Source organism: Corylus avellana, chromosome ca8 (assembly GCF_901000735.1).
Source record: "Corylus avellana chromosome ca8, CavTom2PMs-1.0".
NCBI lineage: Eukaryota > Viridiplantae > Streptophyta > Magnoliopsida > Fagales > Betulaceae > Corylus > Corylus avellana.
The window spans coordinates 17,952,968-17,977,910 of record NC_081548.1 but is presented as its reverse complement, the minus strand read 5'-3'; the positions used below and the strand labels follow the sequence as shown (position 1 = coordinate 17,977,910).

The window sequence follows — 24,943 nt, the reverse complement described above, 5'->3', positions numbered from 1 at the left end:
TGGGTTTGTGAATCTAGTTGTGATGCTGCATTTTTCTCTTGAGGATATGCTCAACTAGGAGAAAAGTTGAGCTCTCATTGTATGGAAGGCTATTAGCAGAAGATCTCAGGTAAAGGGGTATGGTCAGAAGGCATGTGTTGCAATAGAGAAAGAGGTATGAATTTATAGGAAGGATTTCTGGATAATGAACGAGCGGGTGTGGTGCGCGTTGGCATGACAATTCATTCGATTGCCCACGTATGGAATTCAAAGTCGTTGAGTGAACAGTAAGTTTGAAAAATGAGTGCTGAAAGTCTAATGGTGTCAGTAGAATTTATGACAGGAGACCAAATCCTACCTCAACGGGATCTTTTGACAAAAATCCTTCGTAGCCCGAGGTCACCTAACGTTTGTTGTTTATTGTTTATTTCACCTGAAGTGAAACATTTCTTTAAAGCCACTCGTCTGCTGCTTCCATAATTTTCTTCAGTTTCTGACGCTCAGTCTCTTCTGCACACTTATTCCCAATACTTCATCTTTCTCAAATTCTTCGTATTCTCAACTATTTTCCTTACTCTCCTAAATATGACAGCATCATCATCATTTGTTAACAACATCAACTCGAATGTTGCTCTTGCATCACAACCCATTGTTATGCCTAATGTACAACCTGACGTGTCTACTGTTCCCCCTAAAGTGCCTGCTATACATCTCGTTGTACCTGTTTCACACCCTAACGAATCTGATGCACATCCTGACGTATGGCAGCCAACTTTTGTCTTTGACAATCGTCTTATCACTATTCATGATTCTCTCGTGCTCCACGATTCTATTGCTGTAGCGGTGGCCAAAGGTTTTGTAATTCCACGGGATCAAATATTGTTAGCTGATAGGTCGGATACTAATGCTATTAATAATTCATTGGCGTTCAGCATCAAAGGTGCTGCTTCAGTTTCAGACATGGCACGCCGCTTGAGTGCCAGAAATGTTGAGCTGAAAGTCTTAAAAAACTAAATTGGGGTTTTACAGCGACTGCTCAATTACTACAAATGAAAACATGTGGATTTGAAGCAGGATAATATTCAGCTGAAAAAGCTGGCGTTATCTTACGTGGAATACTTGGGACCAAAGGTGCTAAAAATGAAGAAGAACACCGAACGTTCTAGTGACAGCACGAAAAGCTCCGGGTCGATGTCCAGGGGTGTTGCACGTCTCTCCGCACAAGCTCTAGTTAGGTACTTCATTAGAAATAAATATTCTCTTCGATAATTCAAATATATAAATATATACGATTCTACTCATACTAGGTTTTCTCTGTGCAGAAATAATCTTCCTGGAGTAGCTCTGAGGAATCATCAGTTCACCATTACCACATGTCTCTTTATGCAATTTTTTTTTTAATTAATAATGGACACTGGTGTGTAAATTATAAGGAGTTTGTTCTCCAAACATTTCTTTTTGTACTCATTCAATATTCATTATGTAATCATTCTGTTATTGTAATAATTTCTTTTAAACAAACAATCTGTTTAACAAGTTAATCGCTCAATAAAACATCTAAGTATACAAAATCACATGTTATCAACCTCTAAAATACCTGAATATCATTGAACATATATCTTATAAAGGAAAGTTATATCATATCATTATATTATATTGTTTTTCAACTCTTACCTTTATGCTTTAAATTACCTCAAGAATAATAATCCATCATCTTTACCTCGTGAAAGAAAATTATATCAAGAGCTTTGGCATGTAACTAAAATTCTCATAATACAATACCTATTAATGCCTCAAAATGTAAATATTATACACAACCTAGGAGCACCAATTCATCCTTAAAACTTTAAGTGTCACTTCAATATAGTTTACCTCAATTACAGAAAACCTAACACCTCAAATTCTAAGAATCACCTCAAAAATTTCATGAATTGTACCTTAGAGCCATCACGATCATCTGAAAATATCAAAATCCTTAAACCACAAATGTAAATATCAAAATATCTTATAGGTTCTAGGGTATATCTCATTTGCATTTATCCCTGCAATACTTAGGCATTCACTTCATGTCACTACGTAATCCTTATTCATCAATCCATATATTACAACATCAATCATAGTGTCATTATTGTCATTAACCAAACCTTAGCCATTACCAAAACTCATATAAACTCTTATATCATTAATTCAGTTACAAGAATCATTTCACAACCGACATCCATAAGACCATTCGTTACCAAGTCGTTTACACAATTCATCTCACAACCAAAATCCATTTTGTCACAAAGTTAATTACACAAATCATCTTGCAACCTAAATCCGTAAAACCATCATACGATTTTTTTTAAAATTTTTTTTTTATTTTTTTTTTTATAAATCATGATCAATAATCTTTTCTAAATCCTCGAGACACCTCAAAATATACTCTTATCGATCAATACTCAAGAAAATTGCCGCAAATCCAAATGGGTAGATACTATAGATCACAACCTATCTATAAGACAATAAAAATTCATCTTCGTCATTAACTTGATCACAATAATAAAATCTTCCAAATTAAGCATACTAAGATGATTTTTTTTCTTAACCAAAATTAACCATTAGAAAAATGCCCATGCATCATTTATTAGAGACCACACAAAAATACACACTCTACTTGGCCGGAATGTGGTTCCCATTAACCTTTTTTTTTTTAAAAAAAAAAAAAAAAGTCTGGAGAACCTTATAACCTTTGCTCTGATACCAAAATTGTAGCATCCCTAGCTTGTTAAGGCTGAGTTTACCACTTTTCTTCTTTTACAACAAAAGTTTTTGCAAAGATCTATAAGGTCTATTATTGAACTTAATTTTAAATGATACGATAAATGTATAAAACATTCTTCAAGAGATTTTATTACAATAGAAATTAGAAAACATTAAACTTTAGTTGCAGAATATCATATTATTACAATAACGAATATGAAAAGACTTTGAAAGTTAATAATTATTCCCGCCCCCCATTCTGGCCTCCCATTCCAGCGTCATTTCTACTTGAAAACAAGAAACAAAACTAAATGAGCCCAAAGGGACCCAGCAAGTAAAGTTTACAACCATAAATAGTTTTACTCATTGTGCTCAATTTTGAAAAAAATGTTTTCACAAATATATATACAACCAACCATAATAATATATGTATGTACGATTGCATCTTCCGTAGCATATACATACTATTACATCTAGTAATAAATTATCGTCATAAATCATCATTATAAATCATCATCATAATGCATCATTATAAATCATCATAGTATATTATCGATGAAATTATATTATCATTTTCTCATATTAGGGTCTATGTACACTGTTACCCCTGTGTACGAGGATTGCGGGTCCTTGTGACCATAGCACTGAACTGTGGCCTCAGCCATGCTCGGCCATCAATTAACTCTTTCTTGGTGCACTCAATGGTCATGTCACCTTTTTTGCATAGCCTCCTTCAGTGGTTTCGCCTGCATCCGAGTATCGGTTCCAAACTCCTCTCATCCTTATTTATCTTGGGGCAAAAAATACTCTCCTCTATACATGTGCCCTCATTTTATAAACATTTAACTCATTTTTTTGTACTTTTCTTTGTACTTCTTTTTATGCATCTTAGGGCAACATGTATGAGGGTTTATCATTATTATCATTTCTTATAATCCACATATTTTCACAAAATTCCTTTTTCTCAAATCTTTCATGCACGCCACATAATTTCGTAATATGTAAATAAAATGAATATTTACCAAAATACATAAATTACATGACATGATAACTTTAGAAGGGGTAGTGAATTTACTTACCTTTAGACTAGAGCTTTGAGCAGTCCTTAAACTGCTAATTAATCATCTTGAAAAATATCTTGTTGTTCCATTCTGTTTATTCACAACTAAATTAATAACAATTTACGAAAATGAATTAACTCTAGTCTACTCTTTTAGGGAAGTTAACCCATTAAAATTTAACCCAAAACATCTTATAACTCAGCCCAAAAATGCATAATCAACTCCCAAAACTAATTCAAAATCCTCAAGAGTGAAACCACCCAATATCATCCTGATTAAATCAAAAGGTTCTCATCTAAGGCCCATTACTCAACTTAAAATCAAATACCCATAGTTAAAGAAAGAGGAATTTTACCTTTGAATAACCCATTTTTATTATTCTGCAAATCTTGGCCATCTTCTCACTCTATTGCAACATCTCTCTCCCCCTGTCTTCTCTTTCTTACATCCGTAAAGCTCCCCCTCTCTATCTTTCGTTTCTTCCTCTCCGTTAAGTAATAAAGCAATGAGAGTAGGTGAAGTCAAGAAAATTAAAAGAAAAAGTCCAAGTCGTGTGGTAAAAGAAGGAAGGAAGAAAAATGAAAGGAGTAATGAGTGGTAGTAAGTAGCATTGGGGAAAGTGGGGGAAGATAAGGGTTGATGTGCTAGTAGAAAATATGAAAGGAAGAAAAGAAAGTGGGTGGGGCCTCATGGAAAAAGAGAGGGAAGTGTGGAAATAGAGGAATAAATAAAGGAAAAGAAAGAAAATAGTGTGAATTATGCATGAAGGGGTCCGGTCCTATATAATAAGAGATGAGCATTATTAACAACACCTTGGGCCCACTCCTTATTAAAATTATATCTAATCTCATCTAATCATTCTCACACCCTTCTTCGTTTGCTAACACCAAATCAACTATCCCTCAAAGCTAACTTTCCTTCAAATGTATAATATGTATCATTATACCATCATATCTCTTAAAGTCACCAACTAAATTATCAAGCTATAATCTATCCTAAACCTTAAGATGTAATGATCTCAAATAAAAATTCATTCCTATAATACTCATATAATCCATAAATTCTTCAAGAACAAATCTCATTACTTAATATAAATATTAAAATAATATTATCTTCAAATTAATATCTTTAAATGAGGATTTTAAATCTGTGGCGCTACAGTAATGGCATATCATGAGCTTAGATCCAGAACAGAGACTGAATAAACTCCATTTGGGATGGTGGAGTGCTACCATCGAATTCCTTCAGCACCAATATTTGCCTATCAAAAGACCACGGCCTCCCTTCCATAATTCTTCTCTTATTAGCTTCATCAATGAACTCAAAAAGCCACATGTTGTCCATTAGCTCTTTGAACTTCATCCCCCCTACAATGAGCCAAATCCTTGAGAGGACCGATTTGAAAGCCTCCCTATTAACTTTCTTTTTTTACCACACCTTCCCCATGAGACACTTTCCACCTATTGCCTTCACTTCTTCAACCACACACCCCCCTCCTCCACTTGGATTCCTATCTTCTACCCCTCAATCAAAGAAATCTTTCCACATAACTCTTCCAGCTCTTCTGCCATCCTTTTCTGTTCCATCGTACTGCTCCTCTTGACTCTTTCCTCCACTGCCGTTCGCTGGTAAGAGACTAGTCCCTCAAGCACTCGTATAAAAAAAATTACTTGTGTTTTATAATTATAAAAAAATGTGAGAAGTACATATTATTAAAAAAAATGGTTAAATATCTTTTTGCCCCCTGTGGTTTAACAACATTATTTTTTGTCCTCTAGGGTTTAGTTTTTATCATAGGAGGTATTTCGGGTTTACATAAAGACGGAGATGGTACTTCTGTCTAAATTTCGTCCAAAATTTGATAGATAGCTACGTCAGCACAATTAAGAAATTGACACTTCATATACCTAATTAAAAAATAATAATAATAATTTTTTTTTTTTTTAAAAAAATTGAAAACAATTAAAAAAAAACAAAAACAAAAACAAGTTTTGCGGTGACTGTAGCCACCTCTTCGGCCATTTGGGGGGTGGCCCTATCTGGCTAGATTGCCACCCCACAGTCCATGAGGGTGGTTCGGCTACCCTCAAGGGGCTAAATGGAGGTGACTGAAACCACCCCAAAAATAGAGGTGAAGTTGAAGTAGGAGGGTTATAGGTGAAGCTTTTCAGCTTCAGTTGCGAAAGATGGAGCTGTCAGAAAAATGGAGTCGATGACAAAAAATAGAGGTGCATCTTAAGTAGGAGGGTTAGAGAGAGCCATCACAAGTACAAGTGAGAGCCAAGCAGGAAATCTTGTTTATAACATGGTGAGCATCAATGGTAATGAAAGAGAATGTAACGGCGATACATTTGAAATACCAGGACTGGAACTTGAAACTCGGATTAGTAAGCTTGAGAGAGTGATTGCTAAGCTAAAAGCAACAATATTTAGCGGCAGATTTGAGGCATAGAGGTGGCTAGTCACCCTCAATTTTTAATTTTTTAATTTTAAGTTTTAATTAAGTATATGAACATGTGTTAATTTTTTAATGGTATTAAAGTGACTTTCTGTTAAATGTTAGACGGATGGACTATCTCCGTCTTTATGTAAAGTCGATGTACTTTCTGTGATAAAAACTAAACTATAAAAGACAAACAAATAAAATTGTTAAATCACATTAGACAAAAAAAAATATTTAACAAATATATATATATATATATATATATATATATAATTCTCTTTTTTAAATAAATTCGTATAAATTAATTACAACCAAGTGATTGGTAAGTGTACCTACTAGGATTAGGAAGATCCTTTCCCAAAGTCTATTAAATGCCGCCTATAAATTCGGTTTGTTTTTTTCCTGAAAACTCTCATCCTCTACAGTAGGAGGAGAGTGGTGGAGAATTTTTTGCTCAAGCCCCACCCCGACTGACCACCCCCCCCCCCCCACCATGTTCCAGCACCTGCTCCACTTACTGCCAGGCATTTGCCCTCAACACCCTCCTCCACGCCTGCCACGACGCGCGCGGGACTCCACTTTCTCACCCCACATTCCTCGTCTGGGCCTCCAACACCTCTCTCGGCAAGACGCTAGTCTCCGCCGGCCTCGCGGCCTCCTCTCTGCTCTCCACGTCCCATTCCAGACCCCGAAAATTCCTCTACCTCAAGCCCGTCCAGACCGGCTTCCCCTCCGATTCAGACTCCTCCTTCGTCTACCGCAAGCTCTCCCGCCTCTCTCTCCGACGCCACTCCCTTTTCCCTCTCTTCTCCTCCAACCACGTACTCAGGGCCTCCGTCCCTGCCGCCAATGCGGTCTTGGGCCAGGGGATTGCTGAGAATGGCGAGTGCGAGATCCGACATCTGGGGTGGTACGAGGAGAGGGTGTTAGAAGGGGAGCGGGCAAGCGCTGCCGCCTCCGAGTTGGTTTGTAAGACGCTGTACGCGTGGAAAGACGCCGTGTCGCCGCACTTGGCGGCGCAGAGGGAGAACGCGGTGGTGGAGGACGCTGCGGTGCTGCGAGAGTTGCTCAGGTGCTTGAGAGTGGAGTTGGAAGGCGGCGGAGATGAGAAGAAGGAAATGGATGCTTTCTGCGTCGTTGAGACCGCTGGTGGGATTGCGAGTCCAGGGCCTTCTGGGTCGCTTCAATGTGACTTGTATAGGTACGTCATCACTTATTTATTTATTTATTGTTTTTATTTCATTTTCTTTTGTGGCTCATAATTGTTAGTGTCCTTCGTATTGTAACGCCATACACTAGCTACTATTTAGTTTAAAACCTCTCTCCCATTTCTTTGTCAAGTCAATTAAAATCCAAGCTAGTTCTCAAAATCAAAGCAAACCTTTCTTTACCAACAGATGCCGGGTTTTTAGAAACTATCATGACAATGCGCCTTTTCAGAAGCGTCATTGTAAAACACTTTTCTTAATGTAAAATGAGAGAGAGACTTTTCTTTCATAGTAGATGCTAAAACTGAAAATCCTTAGCATTTTTCCTTTTCAATATCATATCATTGTATGCACTTTCAATTCACTTGCTAGCCGATAATAATGTGAAATATCATTTAAATCAAAATATGCTCATGGTACAATATATATTCTAATATTCATAATCCGAAAAACATATTATTTACTTAATAATTTAATTTATAGTTTTGTTAAGAGTACTCTCCTATTTAACACTGGGTCATCAAGTGTACTCTCCCATTTGATACTAGTTCGCTAAGCTCACTCCCCCACTTGACACTAGGTCGTTAGGCGTACTCCCCCACTTAACATTGTGATATCAAGCGTACTCTCCAACTTAACAGTGGGTTGTTACCTGTATTCTCCCAACTAACGCTGGGTTGTTACGCACAATTTCCCACTCAATACTAGGTCATTAAAATTCTCATTCTCATAAAAATTTATTTTTTTAAAACTAATCTTTCCATTTCGTTTATAATACTTGTACTTTCTTTGAAACTTTTCTTTAAATTCATTTTCTTGTAGATCATGTAAAGCACAGTGCAATAATGACATGTAAAATATTTACAATGCGGGGCTCATATTCACAAGTAAACTATGCATGTACATGGTAAAAGCAGTTCATAATAAAATTAGTTATGTTGTTGGTGGGAAGCTTTATTTATTTTTTATTTTTTTTGATGTCGGGGAACCTTTCCAAGGCAGGGTCCTTCGGACCCACCCCTGTAGAGTAAACTCCGATCCTGTACACCGCACCTTCGGAAGTTTTCCTACACAGAACTGGTTAAATCGCTGGCTTTTCACTATGGGGTGTGGCCCCAAAGAATTGTTTGCACCCATGAGGTGTTGAACCTTGGACCTTGAAGGGGATGATACCTCAAGACCAAGGCCTCCACCACTTGGGCCAACCCCTTGGGGTTGTGGGAAGCTTTATTTATCCAAACATGTAAAACATATTTCAATACTATTGGTAAGAAGTTTTACTTACAACTTTTGCTAAATCCTTTGCCTACTTGTTTGCCTTTATCACTTGTTTGTCTGCATCATATTACGTTTACTCGTTAGGGCTTACTTTCGTTTGGAAACCTTAAAACTTATTTCATAGCTTCATCAACCTTTCCAAATTTAAAAGTCCTAACTTTTCAAATCTGGACAGTCCCATTTGAGTGGACTGTAAACGCAGTTGTGAACAGGGCTCTCTAGAATTAGCTCATTCAAACGGGGATCTCTACTTCTAGAATTAGCTCATTCAAACGGGGATCTCTACTTCTAGAATTAGCTCGTTCAAATGGGGATCTCTGCTTCTACCTCGTTTGACCGGGGTTCTCTGCACCTCAACTTGAAAAACCTACTCAAACCGATTTCTAACACTTCCAAATCCTTCATTTACTCCACCTACGCCTATACAACCAAACTTGCATCTCAAAACAACAACTTTTATGTTAAAATCCTTGCCTTTTTATGAAAACCTTAGTTTTCCGTACTTTTCTCACCTTCTCCAAATCATAACTCAAATACCCTAACCACAACCCAATATTTTCATTTGATCAACACAACAACCACAAGAATTCAACACAACTTCCAATACAACATCAAACAAACCCTAAACATCAAATATTCCCAAAGCATATAACTTTAGGTTCAAAAAAATCTTAATGCAAGTTTATCAAGCTTTCTCAACTTCATTAACCAGCAATTGCTTCCATACTTTATGCCTTTGGACTGTGGCGTATGTCTTCCCGGTGTCGATTAGTTACGATGACTTTCTTGTTCGCTTTTCCCTTTCTAGTTAGGTGATCCCATTGTATACTCCCGGTGTACTTTGGGGTGCCTTTACACTTTCAATAAGATTGACTTTTACTTATCAAAAAAATACAATTCATGAATGAAAATGAGAAATGCGAGGAAACGGAGTGTAAGAAAATTATACCTTCAAGATCTTCTCCAAGCTTCTCCTTTCTTCTGTCACAACTTTCTCTCTCTAAAACCTTCTTCTCTCTCACTAAAACTCTCTTCTAACAATCAAAAACTAGACCTCCAGCAAGGCTTTGGACGAACTGAAAGAGAGAATGGATTTTATCTCCTCAGCTCAGGTGTTTAAGTAGAGATTTTTGCGCCTACTGTACACTGGCGTTCAAATGGAACATATCCCTTTCGAACAGCACCGACTATGTCGCACCATAGAAACTTAGACACGTGGAGATATTTTCCTGTTTGAACGGTGTTGTGTCAGATGCAATAAATTTGCGTCGAGTTAACGTCACGTTGTTTCATGCAAAATTTGACACGTGGAGTTGTTGTTCCGTTCAAATGGCACGTTTAACCCGTTTGAATGGCATTTGACAATCGACATTAAATTGGGCATCAAATCAATCTTTTCCGCATGTGACGAAATTGTGGCCGTCAATATTCACCTGCCACTCGATCATGGGTTAACACAAGGAGATGTTTCGTTCAAACTACACATTCTTCTGTACGAATGCGGATAACTTAGATTTGATCTTTGTCATTCGTTTTCTTGTGCTTGCCGCTATCTAACACGTGGTACCGTGTCTTGTTTGAATAGGGCTACCTTCCGTTTGAATGGGACATTCTGGTTCTAGAAATTTTCTAATTTTTCAAGCCTAACTTCCAAACCTAATTGATTCGACATCTTTGGGTCTAACCATGTGTAATTTCAACTTGATGAGACATATCTTTTATTAAAATTTTATTTTATTATTCTTTTTTTTTTGATAAGTAATAATGATATAAAAAGCGCAACCCACATACACGAGAAGTATAAAAGAGAGCGCCTAAGAGGGAGAAAAATGAAAAAAGAAATCAGAGAAACTAATCCCTATAGGAGCAAGCCAAGCGGCCGTCCAGGAATACAAAGTAAAGAAGAAGAAATGAGTCAATTCTTCTATGGTCCTAGTGGAGTTCTCAAAGCATCTAGCATTTCTTTCATTCCAAATACACCACATGAGACACAGAGGGATCATCTTCCACACTACCGCGGTTCGGGAACGTCCTTCCGACCGCCAACAATCAAACAAGCCCCTCACCTTGCAAGGCATGACCCAATGCAACCCAAACCGATCAAAAATAGTATGCCAAAGAATGCTCGCGGTCTCACAATGGAGAAGAAGATGATCGATTGACTCTCCCTTCTTCTTGCACATACAACACCACTCCACTATCACTAGGTTCCTCTTCCGCAGGGTGTCGTGAGTCAAAATCTTGCCTAAGGCCGCGGTCCACCCGAAAAAAGCCACTCGCAAAGGCACCTTAGTACGCCAAATGCTCTTTCAAGGAAACACCTCATGATCTAAATTAGACAAGGCCTTGAAAAGTGACTTAACCTCGAACTTGCCTTTCTTAGACGATGACCAACGAATACGATCCATAGAACCTGTGGATATCTTGCAAGAGTACAACCGGTCCAGGAAAGAAGAAATCAAATCCATCTCCCAGTCCTGTACGGGCCGCACAAAAATGACATTCCACTCGACCACCCCACTCCTCCACATGAAGTTATCCTTCACCCAAGCTTCTTTATGTCTGGCGATGTTGAACAAGGACGGGAAAGCATGCTTCAAAGAGGAATCCCCACACCAAATATCATGCCAAAAACGAACTTTCGAACCCACCTCCACCTCAAAACGGATGCCTTTGGCAAAAAAATCCCAACCTTGACGAATGTGCTTCCATAAGCCCACACCATGGGAACCCGAGACCTTCTTTGTGCACCACCCACCATCCTGATCTTCATACTTAGATTTGATAACCTTATACCACAAAGCCTCACTCTCATTCGCATCTCCAAAGCCATTTACCTAGGAGAGCTTGATTAAACTGATGCAACTTTCGAATGCCAAGCCCGCCGTACCAAAGGGGACGACAAACTTGATTCCAATTTATAAGATGCATCTTAGGCTCGTCTCCCATCCCTCCCCATAAGAAATCTCTTTGAACTTTCTCAAATCTTTTAGCTACACTCATAGGGATCGGAAATAGAGACAAAAAGTAAGTCGGTAGATTAGAGAGCGTACTCTTAATAAGAGTTAAACGACCTCCTTTAGAGAGTTACATTCTCTTCCAACCTACCATTTGACGCTCCATCTTTTCGATCACATCATTCCACATAGCTGTATCCTTATGCGCCGCCCCAAGAGGGAGACCCAAATACTTCATAGGCAAATCGGCAACACTACACCCAAAGATATCAGCTAAACCCCCAATGTTCTCCACCTCCCCAATAGCCACAATTTTAGACTTTCCAAGATTCACTCTCAAACCCGAAACAGCTTCAAAACATAAAAGAATGAGCCGCACATACCGGATTTACTCAATCGAAGCTTCACAAAAAATCAAGGTGTCATCAGCAAATAAAGAGTGAGAGACCACCAACTCCAATAATACCCTATTTCCCACTGAGAAGCCAGTCAAAAAGCCTAGGTCAACCGTCGCATTCACCATCTTACTCAATGCCTCCATAACAAGCGCAAAAAGTAACGGAGAAAGCGGGTCCACTTGCCGAATTCCCCTCGAGCTATTAAAGAAGCCTTTTGGAGAACCATTCACAAGAATGAAAAATCTTACCGACGTAATACACCACTCTATCCAAGCCCTCCACCTCTCGCCAAACCACACCTATGCAGCAAATACAACACAAAGTCCCAATTAACATGGTCGTAGGCCTTCTCCAAATCTAATTTGCAAAGAACACCTGGCACCCCTAACTTCATGCAACTACCCACATATTCATTTGCAATAAGAACCGAATCTAGGATTTGACGACCCCCAATAAAAGCATTTTGAGAGTAGGATATGATCTTACCCAACACAGTTCTCATCCTGTTGGCAAGAACCTTAGATACAATTTTGTACACCCCTCCCACCAAGCTAATGGGCCGAAAGTCCTTCATCTCCACCGTTTCCGCCTTTTTTGGGATCAAGGAAATAAAAGTTGCATTCAAGCTTTTCACCAGCTGTCGTCTACGATGGAACTCGGCAAAAACAGCCATAACATCATTCTTAACAACACCCCAACAAGCTTGAAAGAAAGCCATGGAGAAGCCATCCGGACCCGGAGCCTTATCACCATCCATACCTTTAACCACCTCCCAAACTTCCTTTTCCTCAAAATCTCTTTCTAACCACCTTTTATCCTCCTCATCAATGGACAAAAAAGGCTGGTTGTCCATTCTAGGTCGCCACGTGCTTTGTTCCGAGTATAAGCTTTGATAATACCTCACAGTGTGATCTTTTACCTCAGCCGGATCATCGGATAAAACGTCATTAATACGAAGCACTTTCACACGATTATACTTGCGATGAGAGTTAGCCATTTTATGAAAGAAACGAGTATTGCGGTCCCCCTCCTTGAGCCACAAAGCTTTCGATTTTTGGCGCCAATGAATTTATTCACACAACAAGGTGTTCGCCAGATCTTTCACCATATCCGCCTTTCGGGCCTTCTCCTCCTGGGCTAAGCCTCTTACCTCTGCCAACTCATCCAACTCCTGAATACCTCCCAACAACTCTTTTTTCTTCCTCCCAATGTCCCCAAACACCTCCTCATTCCACTTTTTCAAATCCAATTTAAGGGATTTCAATTTCTTAGCTAGCACAAAACTAGGTAAACCCTCAACCGAATAAGACCCCCACCAAGACCTAACCTTGTCAACAAAACCTTCAGCTTTCTTAATATCTTATCTTTCTTTTAGCCTTTAATTTACTCAGGTGTTGCACAAAGGCTCTATGCAGGTAGAACATTTTCTTTATTATGTAAACTGTTAATTCAGGTCTTTGTTACATGTATGGGCAGGCCTTTGCGTTTACCTGCTATTCTTGTTGGAGATGGGCGGCTTGGTGGTATTTCTGGAACCATTTCAGCTTATGAGAGTTTGAAACTTCGAGGTTACGATGTTGTTGCTGTTGTTTTTGAGGATCATGGTCTTGTAAATGAGGTGCCATTATTGTCTTATCTGCGAAATAGGTAACTTTTCTCTTATTAATTTATTTTTGTACACTGTATGATTCTAAGAAATTATAAGCAAACTATAATACGCTCATCACAAATTGTGTATTTTGATTTTCTCTCTTTAACGTAATCATGTGCTTTGCCATCTAATAATTTTTAATTTTTCTCATGTAGTAGCAGTGGTTTATATGTATATTCATCTATGATCATTTGTTCTTTTTAGGGTGCCTGTCCATGTGCTGCCACCAATTCCAGAAGATTTATCAAATGACCTAATGGAATGGTTTGATGACTCCTGTGGTGTATTTGATTCTCTGAAGGAAAAAATGTTATCAGCTTATTCAGAGAGAATTAAGAGATTGCATGACATGCCAAAGAAGGCGGGAGAGATTTTCTGGTGGCCATTCACTCAGCACAAACTTGTACCCGAAGGAGCTGTTACGGTGATTGATTCACGATATGGTGAGAATTTTGCGATCTTCAAGGTTCGTGTCATAGCAATGGTCAATAGTTTGATTTTCCCCCCTCCCCTCTTTTTTAATTATATTTCTTCTTTTTTGTTTTGCCTTTTTTTGCTTCCTTTATTTTTTTCAGTGTGCTTGTTTCTAACCTTGTATCTTTGTCTCTCTTTATCATTTCATGCCGCAAAAGTAATATGCCAAACTATGTTCAATTTCCATTGTAGGATCAGAATAATGGATTCATAACTCAACAGTTTGATGCATGTGCCAGTTGGTGGACTCAAGGACCTGATGCTACTTTACAGGTCGTTCTCATGAGTAGTTTCTAAGCCTTTTCTTTTCTTCATTGTGTACCCCATATGTCGGAATATTTCTCCTTAAAGGGGATCTAAACCATGCGGTCTGTGTGCTCACATAATTTCCCCATAATTATTTACTCAAAGTGTGGTCTAAGCATAGAGTTATTGTAATTCATCTTCTTCATTGATAGCATTTCTGAAGTATTTAATGTGGTGTTTTTTAGGGGGCTTCAGACTGAGCTTGCTAGAGACTTGGGTTATGCTGCCGCAAGATTTGGGCATGTGATGTTTCCTGAGAATGTTTATGAGCCAGTCTTAAAATGTGCAGAGCTTTTGCTTGAAGGTGTGGGGAAAGGTTTGTATTTTTTTCTTTCTTTTTTCCCATCTATGTATTAGAATTTTTTTTGTTGAAATTATTGCTTCAGGTGTTTTTGATAGAAATTTCCGGAAGTTTGGGCTGTCTCATGCGATAAGTTTTTTTTTGTTTTTTTTTTTTGATAAGTCTGTCTCATGTGATAAGTTGAATCCATAATTGAGTAAATGATAGTCTTCGTATTTAGTTTTAGGGTCAGCCAAGGATAATACTGATGGTACGAAGGGATCCAAGGAGTGGTCATATATTAAGAAGAGATTGTTTTTCTCATTTATTTTCTCATCTTTTCTTCTATTATATTTTATTACTTATGTGATTGCTGCATATGGATAATGCTAAGGTTGCTCTGTATGCAGGTTGGGCTACCCGAGCATATTTTTCAGATAATGGATCTACGGCCATTGAAATTGCTCTCAAGATGGCATTTCGTAAATTTTCCTTTGATCATGGAATCCTTTCTGAGGATAACACAGCTGGAAGAAGTGTTGAGCTCATGGTGGGCCTCACTAATCCTTTTCTCCTTGCCTACTGATAGTGTACATATTTTATGATAAAATTATTATTTTTTTGTATATATATTTTTTGATAAATAGGGCTTTTGTTTTTTTGTTATTTTCTGACTGTTAAAGGGTGAATTTTCTCTTAATATTCAAATAGAATGCTGGTAACTCAGGCAGGTTTATTTCAGGTTTTAGCTCTTAGAGGATCTTATCATGGTGATACTTTAGGTGCTATGGAAGCACAAGCACCATCGGCTTATACAGGCTTCCTCCAGCAGCCATGGTATGAACAGTTTGTGACAAAAGCATGTGTGGAAACACTCCAAATTTATTTCTTTTATATACTTTGAATTTTGGAGTTTGTCTTGGTTAATAAATGGTATTATGCCTCTAGTTTTTCATGGTTCCTTATAATGTGTATGTAAGGCTTTAGATGATGTGGGCTGACACTGGAATAGCTCATGCATTTGTTGTACAAAAGAAAATTAAAACATTGAAGCAATTAGGTTTCATATAGCTTGTGTGTATTTTTCATAAGAAAATAGTTTCCTCTTCTTCTCCAAGAATACGCACGTGTCTGTGAAAAACAAGCTATTAATCATCGAACCTTTATAACAATTGATTTATGATAATGCTTAAAATTCAGTTAGCTCATTGCTCTCTCTCTCTCTCTCTCTCTCTCTCTCTCTAGTGGCGGTGCGTGCAGGTGCTTCCCACCATTTCTTGTCATTGGTGTACTGGTTCTCTTTGTTCTTTAGCTTTGCTAGGATTTGGGTGGTTTCATGGTTATCTGGGAAGATGTTCTCGACGTTGTCTGAGGAGCTTGCTGCAAGTTTTGCATCTTGTGGTCTTCGTTAGTGGTTTAAAGGCCTATGGGGAAGTTTTTCTTTGTAGAATCGAAATCCTTTGAATTCATTCTTGAGCCGGGGGTAATTCTTTTAGGCTACACATATTGAAAAGAGGGAAAGGGTATCTTCGATTGATTTTTTTTGGGAAGAGATGGAGTTTTTTGGTTGCTCTTGACTGTCGGTGCAGTGGCTAGACTAGAAAATGCAGGCTTCATGCAAAAACTCTGGAATGGTCAGAATGTAGTCTTGGGTCAACGCTGTTGTAATACCCACGGGAGGTATATGGCCATTGAAGAGTTCAATGGCAGTGGGGGAGGGCAAGAAAAAATGGGGTTGGTACAGGTTTGTGGAGGTGTTACAGTTCCTGTTGTCTCCGCTTATACCTACAAAAAGGGATCCCCTGATTGCCATTTCTCATCACTATTACATTGTTGGAGGACTCAAAGGCTGGGACATCCCAAGGAGGCTATCTAGAAAGTTTTTCTAGTGTTCTTAACGTGGAGCATTTTGAGAGAAAGGAACTTACATCTATTTGAGGACTACGAGTCTAATGTGTGTTTAAAATCATCTTTTTTGAGATATTTCTTGGATTGGTCTGTAACCTGTGTTCAAAATTTCTCCTCTTCGAATATTTTTAGATCTTGTTAACCTTTTAGATTCTAGACACCTTTAAGATTGTTGTTTCTCTTTTTATACTTTTCGTGTATGAGGAATTTGCCTTTTCTTTTCAATAAATTATTATTCATAAAAAAAATAAAAAAATAAAAAAAATGATTTATGGATTTTCACAGGTACACTGGAAGAGGTCTTTTTCTGGATCCTCCTACAGTCTACATGTGCAACGGTGTATGGAATCTTTCCTTGCCTGAAGGGTTGTGTTTTGGGAACCCAAAGCTTGAAAATATAGGTAAACTTTAAAATTTTATTTATTTATTTATTTTTATTTATGTCTACTGTTATTGTTCATTGTCATTTAGGTACCTTCTTAACTTTATTTGACATTTTTTACAGCCTTCAGTTCGCGCAATGAAATTTTTCATAGGATAAGGGACAATTCAGATCTAGCTGAAATTTATTCATCTTATATATCACAACAATTATCGCAATATTCAGGATCAGGAGGGTTTAAACATATAGGAGCACTGATTTTGGAACCAGGTAAGATAAGTTATATTGTTATTCTTTTTCAATTTCTTCCATTTGTCTATGGCACATTTTCATTTTAGTGTCTTATACATTTGGAAACTGAAAGTAACTTTTGAATGAAGTTCATTCTATATTTGGAAACTTGATGCTTCATAACGTGAAAAAGGATCTAATGAGCCCCATTTCTGAGTTGATGTCATCTTCTGCATTTCATTCTATCAAATGCAGCTTTGGAGGCTTTTGGCCCTTCTGGGCCTCCTTTGTTGGTTTCACCTCGGAAAAGTCTTACTCTAGATGATGGGCTTACTGAGCTTCTAACTTATTACATTTCTTTGGTTATTGGAAGAAAATGCAAGTGAATTGAAGGAAACTATAAGCACTTCTTGCCTGGTTGAATTCTGTGTTGGATCCCGGATTTGAATTCTAGGAGAAAATATATGATATTTTTAAAACAATCCAAATAAGAATTTCATTAAGCTTATCGATTTAGATACTTATTCTTATAAATTCAATAGTTCGCTAATTAATGTTGAATATTGCACATGTTGCAATAATTTCTGATTTGTTGGCAACTTTTTTTCTTCAAAACTTTGACTAATTCATTGAGAATAACCTTTTCCCACACTCAATTTTATATGAATTTTCCAAATTTCCAAGACTTTTCCATTGCATTGGCTTCTCTGATTTTTCATCTCCTGATTGCAAATGCGATTTTTTGGTATAACCATATTTAGGGACTTTCTTGGCATTAATGAATCTTTAGTAGCACACTTTTTGCTATATTGGTATCAATGAATGTTAGACCTGTACTCTGGACCGTGCACTCATACAATGTGTTCAGTATTGGTATTTCTGATCTGGATGAGATCATGTACTATCATATGCCTATTTTCTGCTGACGTGCGTGCTCTTTCCTGGAAACTCTGCAATTTTCTCATTCAATGGTTCTGATTGTTATATAGTTATTCTAGCTGCTGGGGGAATGCATATGGTTGATCCACTTTTCCAGCGGGTACTTGTTAATGAGTGCCGAAGTAAAAGAATTCCAGTTATCTTTGATGAGGTTTTTACAGGTTTCTGGCGTCTGGGAACCGAGGTTGGTTGCCCTTTAGTGACATTTAATTCTTTTTTTCCTTAGATCACTTGATCCGAAAAATTGTTTTTCTTCTGGCAGACTGCAGCAGACCTACTTTGTTGTGTACCAGATATAGCCTGCTTTGGGAAGCTGATGACTGGTGGGACTATACCCTTGTCTGCCACATTGGCAACCAATGCTGTATTTACCTCCTTTATTGGAGACTCAAAGGTAATTTATTGTGCTGGCTTTTCTTTTGTTTCTTTTTTAATTTCATGTGTCAGTTAGGGGGTTTCTTATGGAAGACAATATTATGTAGGAATTTGAGATAATGGCTTCTGGTGGTATGGTTTTGGCTGCCACATTTGTTGCCTTTGATGTTTTTGTATGCATTTCACCCTAGAGTCAAAATATTGTAATAGGACTGACAGGGACTGGTAATAGCAATGCTAGGAAACTTTAGGGTTTAGGATCGGTTTGTATGCTGTAAAGTCCTAGTCAGATAGAGATATTTTGTTGGTGTATTCTTACTTTATAAAGTCCCTTTTCTTGGTGAATCTGCCCATTTTTTTTTTGTCCGAGTATTTTTTGATACATTATTACCTAACATAGAGAGGTCCTATTTTGGCTGTCAAAGCAAAATTATGCTTTCAATAATTTGGTGACATGGTATAAATCTGTTCATTTTAACTTACTGCATTCAAGTAAACCAAACTTTGAGGTAGTCTGCGTATATTTTAGATGAATATTGGTAGTTAAATAGAGGTTTAAAATACGTTTATAGGATTATTAAATGTTAACTTAGCACCCTTTGGAAGAGTATTTAGCAGCATAAGTCCCCATGATTTTTGCTTGGTTGGCCTCCCTAGAGAAGATCCCCACCATGACTAACCTAAGTAAGCAAAGTCATTATGGATGATTGGTGTTGTATGTGTAAAGGGAGCAAGGAATCTGTGGATCATCTTCTACTCCAAAGTGAGATTGCTAGTGCCTTAAAGAGTGCTATTTTTAGTGGTGTTGGGTTAGCTTGGGTTATGCCTGAACAAGTGGTAGTCCTTTTCGCTTGTTGGAAAGGATTGTGTGGCAATCCTCGGAGTGTAGTAGAGTGGATGATGGTTTAGTTTTTCCTTTTGTGATTTCTTTAGAGGGAAATAAATAATAAAAGTTTTGAATACTGCAAGAGGACAGTAGTGGAACTAAAGCCTTTCGTTTTCAATTCTCTTTACCACTAGATAGTTGTTTTAGATTGTCTTAATTTGCTTAGTTTTTATGATTTTCTGGATCTTTTTTCTTTTTCTAGCTAGGTGTATTTCTTATATATTTCTTGTGTACCTAAGTTGCGCATTTTGCACTTTTTAATAATATTTAAATTGCTAAAAAAAAAAAAAAAAACTCCAGAGCTTTACTTTTTCTGTTTTGTAACATATCTCCACTGAGTTTTTCTTTTTCTCTCTCTTTCCCTGAAAACATATATTAATTTAATAAGTGCATAATAACGCTATAATCATAAAAAGATCAAAATTTTTAATTAATGAATGTCTGTTTTTTTTTTAGGTTTCTGTCTTTTGCTTTTCCCATTTCTGCTCTTTATAGCTTTCAGTTGACGTATTTGTTGTCTTTGTACTCTGAAAATTCCTGACACCATCTGTCTTAGAATCTGTGTTCTCCCTAGTTGTGTATACTTTTGTTCTAAACAGATCTCTGAAACTATTTAAATGATAAATAATGAGCTGAAGTTCTCTTCATTCTGTTACAGCTCAAGGCCCTTTTGCATGGACACTCATACTCTGGACATGCTATAGGGTGCACAGCAGCTGTTAAATCCATAGAATGGTTTAAAGATCCTCAGACAAATCTTAACATCGCTTCTGAAGGAAGGTCGCTTAGGGAGGTATGTTGATTATCATTATCATTATTTTTTGGGTTCTTAGATATTACAAATCTTCCATTAGCATCAACATTACAAATTTACTAATGGGGTGCTTCAGGCCCTCATTTTTTAATATATATAATAAATGATCACTGTTCTGAGTAGTAGTAAGGGGCTCAACCTTATATGCTTTACGATAAACATTCAAGCCAATGATTCATAAAATTAAATGAAAAAAAAAAAAAGGCGCCAATGGTCTTTGGACCAAATGATATATCCTTCCCCCCCCAAATAAGGGGAGCAGGGAAAGATTATAGTTCAATTCTGTTCTGGTTGTGTTCAAAGGTTCAAAGCTTTCAGTTTCCATGATTAAATATTCAGTTTGCAAATTAAAAAAAAAAAAAAAAAAGCTTCCTTAATATAGTTTGGAAAAAAATGCATTAACCCCTTCCAAGTATACGCTCTTTTTCGATCTTTATTCTTTTTAAACCCCCCCTTCCTGAAGGTTCTGAATTTTGCAATGTTGTCCATTCGTTAGCCAATTTCATCTTCTATGACGGAAAATGACTCATGTGTGTTGCATGTGGGTTTTTTAGTGGATAAAACATCCAAAATAGGGGTGAATGGCTACCCCCAGATGCCCAATGTGGGTGACTACAGCCAACCCCATTTTTTATTTTGTTTTGTTTTTTGGTTGTTTTTTAAAAGGAGAAATGGGGGCATTTTGGACTTTTCATCCACTAAAAACCCATGTGCGACATATTTGAGTCATTTTCCGTTAGAGAAGACGGAAATGGCTAACGGATGGTCTCATTTCCACTTTTTAAACATTGGAGGCAAGATCGAAAAAGCGTGTATACTTGGAGGGGTTAATTGTTTTTCCCCAGATAGTTTCTTTTCCCTTGCTAGTTCCTATGAGAGTAAAAGAAATGGTACAACCTCATTTTTAGTATATAAATCTACCTTAATTTTACTTGCAATTACGTTCTGATAGATGTTTTAACTATTTGAACTTGAAAGAGACATGTGGAGACAGTTGATCATCTCTTTTTCCACTATGAGGTCGCCAGGGCACTATGGTATGCTATTTTCAGCCGTTTTGGATTGAATTGGGTTATGCCTAATAGGGTGGCAGATCTTTTTGCCTGTTGGTGGACGGGAAGTCGTTCACAGAATGCTACGGTGTGGAAGATGTTCCCTCTTTGCCTTTTGTGGTGTTTGTGGAGAGAGAGAAATGCGAGATGTTTTGAGGATTTTGAGAGGTCTTTGGAGGAGCTTAAGTCTTTTTTTTTTTTTTTCTCTCCCTGTTCACTTGGACAGCTGCTTATTTAGCTCTGTTAGTGATCAACTTTCCCGATTTTCTTGTTCTTTTAACTTCTTCTTCTTAGGCGTTTTCTTGTATACGTTCTGTGTACTTGAGTTGCACCCCTGCGCTTTTTGGTATATACATATAAATATCCCCAGCTTCAATTACATGTAGAGAAGCTATGAATTAATTCTTGTAGCCCTTGTTAGCCCCTAAAATAGACAAACTTATGGAGGCTGCTGTTTCTGTTCAGCTTCATTACAACAATTTCGCCTAGTAGTGATCATGCTAAAATAATTTTTACTTATGGGAACCACAAATCGAATTTATTTTTTCAAATACTTGCAGTTATGGGATGAAGACTTGGTGCGACAGATTTCATCAATTCCTGTAGTTCAAAGAGTGGTTGTGTTGGGAACTCTTTGTGCCTTGGAACTCCGAGCAGAGGGCCGTAATGCTGGGTATTGTCTGATCAGCTTCTCTGAACTATTTTTAAGTGTCATCTTCTATTAACTGTCATTGTAGCTCCGCATGCATTCTTTAACACTTCCCAACTTGTAAGCTAGAATGTTTCAATATGAAAGTTATGTCCTTAGAAACTCTTTCTTGAAGCATCCTGTACTTGTGCAACTTCTTATTTTGCAATCATATAGGCAGTACACAGTGGTTCTTCATGATTCATGGTAACCCTGAACTCATTAGTAGGGTTATCCAGATCAGGCAAGTACAAAAATTTGAGCTTGTGTGTCTTGAACAGATTATGCCATATCCCTCTAAAAAACAAAATTAGGAAAGAAAGAAAGAATTTCCAAGACATGCTACAGTTGATTTTAGCTAAGGCCAACTGGCCAAGAGAGGCATTGCCCTATTCCTATTGTAACAAACACCTGCCTTTGATCTGGTTTTCTTTTCTTTGTGACTTGATCTTCCACCATATGGATTGCACTACTGCCTTGTTTTCTGGTTCAGAGTCCCTGCATCTCTATAGTTTAATGTTTTTTCCCTCGTTCAAGAAGTTTTGCTCTAAGCAGGTGTCTTTTTACAGGTATGGATCGCTATATGCGAGCTCTCTTCTTCAGAAACTCCGTGAAGATGGTGTCTACACGAGGCCCTTGGGCAATGTCATATATCTCATGTGCGGCCCCTGCACATCTCCTGAGCTCTGCAGCCAACTACTTGTCAAACTTCACACAAGACTTGAAGAGTTTTGCCAAATTAAGGAGTTTACAAAATTCTGAGTTATAGTAATTGAAAGCTATTCTATGTTCTTCTCTTTTATGGGCCCCGTGTAGAGTGGCGGGGCTTCTTTTTGTTAAGGATTTATAACCATCAATAATTTTTATTTATAAGGATCTATAATAATTGATAGTTTTGTTGGGAAATCAAAGAAAATGGTAAGATAAGAAAGAGAGATTGCAATATATGAAACTAGTTGTTTAGGAGTGTTTTAGTGAATAAATGTGACAAATTATCAGTCGATCGTATCTACTTGACAAATTCCCTTAGGGTCCTCCTTTCTCTCTTTCATTAGGATCAGAGATGGAAAAAACCCTCCCTGTAGCCTTCTCCTTCATTCAATTAGAAAAGAAAAGAAAAAAAAAGAAAAAAAAAAGTCACTGCTCTTCCAAAGCTTGTGTATAAAAGAACATTAAGGAGCTACACCACTCGATCGATGCCACACCATTGAGGAGCCGTTGAATAACCATGATCTTGCCAGGCAATCCAATTAAAGTGATATTAATGGAAAACCCGTGATGCAAGTAATCTATTATGATTAAAGCAACCTACGAATTAGACTCAAAAAATATTATTACCAACAATATATCGCGAACATTATTTTAGGCAATCAGCCAATATGAAGCCATGTACACCAAATCAAAATAAATTGGGCAATTAATCATGAACCCTAGAATACACTAGGCAATTGGCCAAACACATGACCATGTACCCCTATATTAATTTGGGCAATTGACTAGCATGCGGTCATGTACCCTATATTAGATTGCATTGATGAATTGATCATGTATCCAAGATTAGAATTGGGTAATTGGCCATGTACCCTAGATCAAGTTATATTAGGCAATTGGTCAACATACGATCATGAACCTATACTAAATTGTATTAATTAGCTAATGAATGACCATGTACTCCTATTCTACGATGAAGGACAAACAACCAGAACAATGCCATAGGCCCCCGTAATGAGCCATAGGGTGCGCAGCTGCTAAGCAAGCAATGAGAAAGAACTTTGATCCCCAAAGGAACCAACAAGTTTGACGATCCAATCTTGGCATTTGAAGTCAGTTACGCTATCACAAATTACCATACAAAAATGGGAGGACAAGGCACCAAATTCAAGCCAAGCACCAAGAAAAAACCCCAACAATAAAGGCTTCACATGAGAATTAATTAGTACAAATAATTTTAGACAATATATGAGAATTTATTACTACAAATGACATGGAGATCAGTTTTAAGGTAAGGCTTAAGAGTGTTGATTAAGTTAAATGAAGTCAAAGGAGGTCCTTGACCAAGCTTGAACCTCCTTTTCAAGTTGACTTATTCTTTGTCAATTAAGAGAGGCACCAAACTAGTGTCTTATCTCTCCCATGGCTGTCATGTGATAGCATAACCGATTTTGGGCTACCAGATTGGGTCACCCAACTCATCAACTTCTCGGAGAGATCATAGGCATTCTTCATCATTCGTGGGGCGACTATTCACCCAAGGGTTTGTCTTGAGGCTCATGGCCCTGTTCTGGTTGTTCGTTATTCATTGTTAGTTAGGGTGCATGGACGAATGTTGACCATTGTCCAATCTTTTTAATAATAATGCTTTTTCTTTATTCATTTCATAAAAATAGTGCATGTTTCTATAACAAAATAATATTATAAATACAATGAGAAATTTATTCTATTCAAATTTGATTTATTCGTTATTTAACTCTTTGAATGTCATCGTTCCAATCAGTTTCCAAATTTGCAGCATATTCAGGTGAATCAAGTCTCTCGCTGCTGCTTGGTCTAACACAACTTTCTCAAATAGATAGTGATTTTCTGGCTTTTCTATTTTCACTACAAGTGCATTCCCAAATGCGATCTCCTTTGTTGCTTCTACCAGTGACAATTCTTCCATATACTTGATAATTTCTCCGCCATCGGTCAATGATTTACTCCCATAAAGAACCAAAGAGAAAACAAAAAAGACAGACCAGAAATCTAAGACCGTTACTCTTAAGGTTTTATATAAACAAACCCTTAGAAAATGAATAAAGAAAATTGAAACCTAAAAAAAAAAAAAAAAAAAAACTTCACCCCATAAATCGCTATTCACAGAAAATATAAAGAGAAAACAAATAAAAACTGCT

The 24,943-nt window shown here is 37.4% G+C and overlaps 1 protein-coding gene across 1 annotated transcript; it reads left to right on the top strand.

Annotated features, from left to right (window-relative positions):
• Positions 1-564: 564 nt before the first annotated feature.
• On the top strand, positions 565-23,127 carry LOC132190968 (bifunctional dethiobiotin synthetase/7,8-diamino-pelargonic acid aminotransferase, mitochondrial). The gene is made up of 16 exons (XM_059605994.1): positions 565-837; positions 1,054-1,209; positions 6,750-7,426; positions 13,543-13,713; positions 13,922-14,183; positions 14,384-14,464; positions 14,693-14,813; positions 15,188-15,327; positions 15,520-15,614; positions 16,971-17,086; positions 17,191-17,337; positions 18,288-18,421; positions 18,500-18,631; positions 20,157-20,291; positions 21,925-22,037; positions 22,622-23,127. Exons 1-16 carry the CDS (start codon positions 565-567, stop codon positions 22,812-22,814), a joined length of 2,946 nt encoding a protein of 981 aa, XP_059461977.1. The 3' UTR covers positions 22,815-23,127.
• Positions 23,128-24,943: the final 1,816 nt, after the last annotated feature.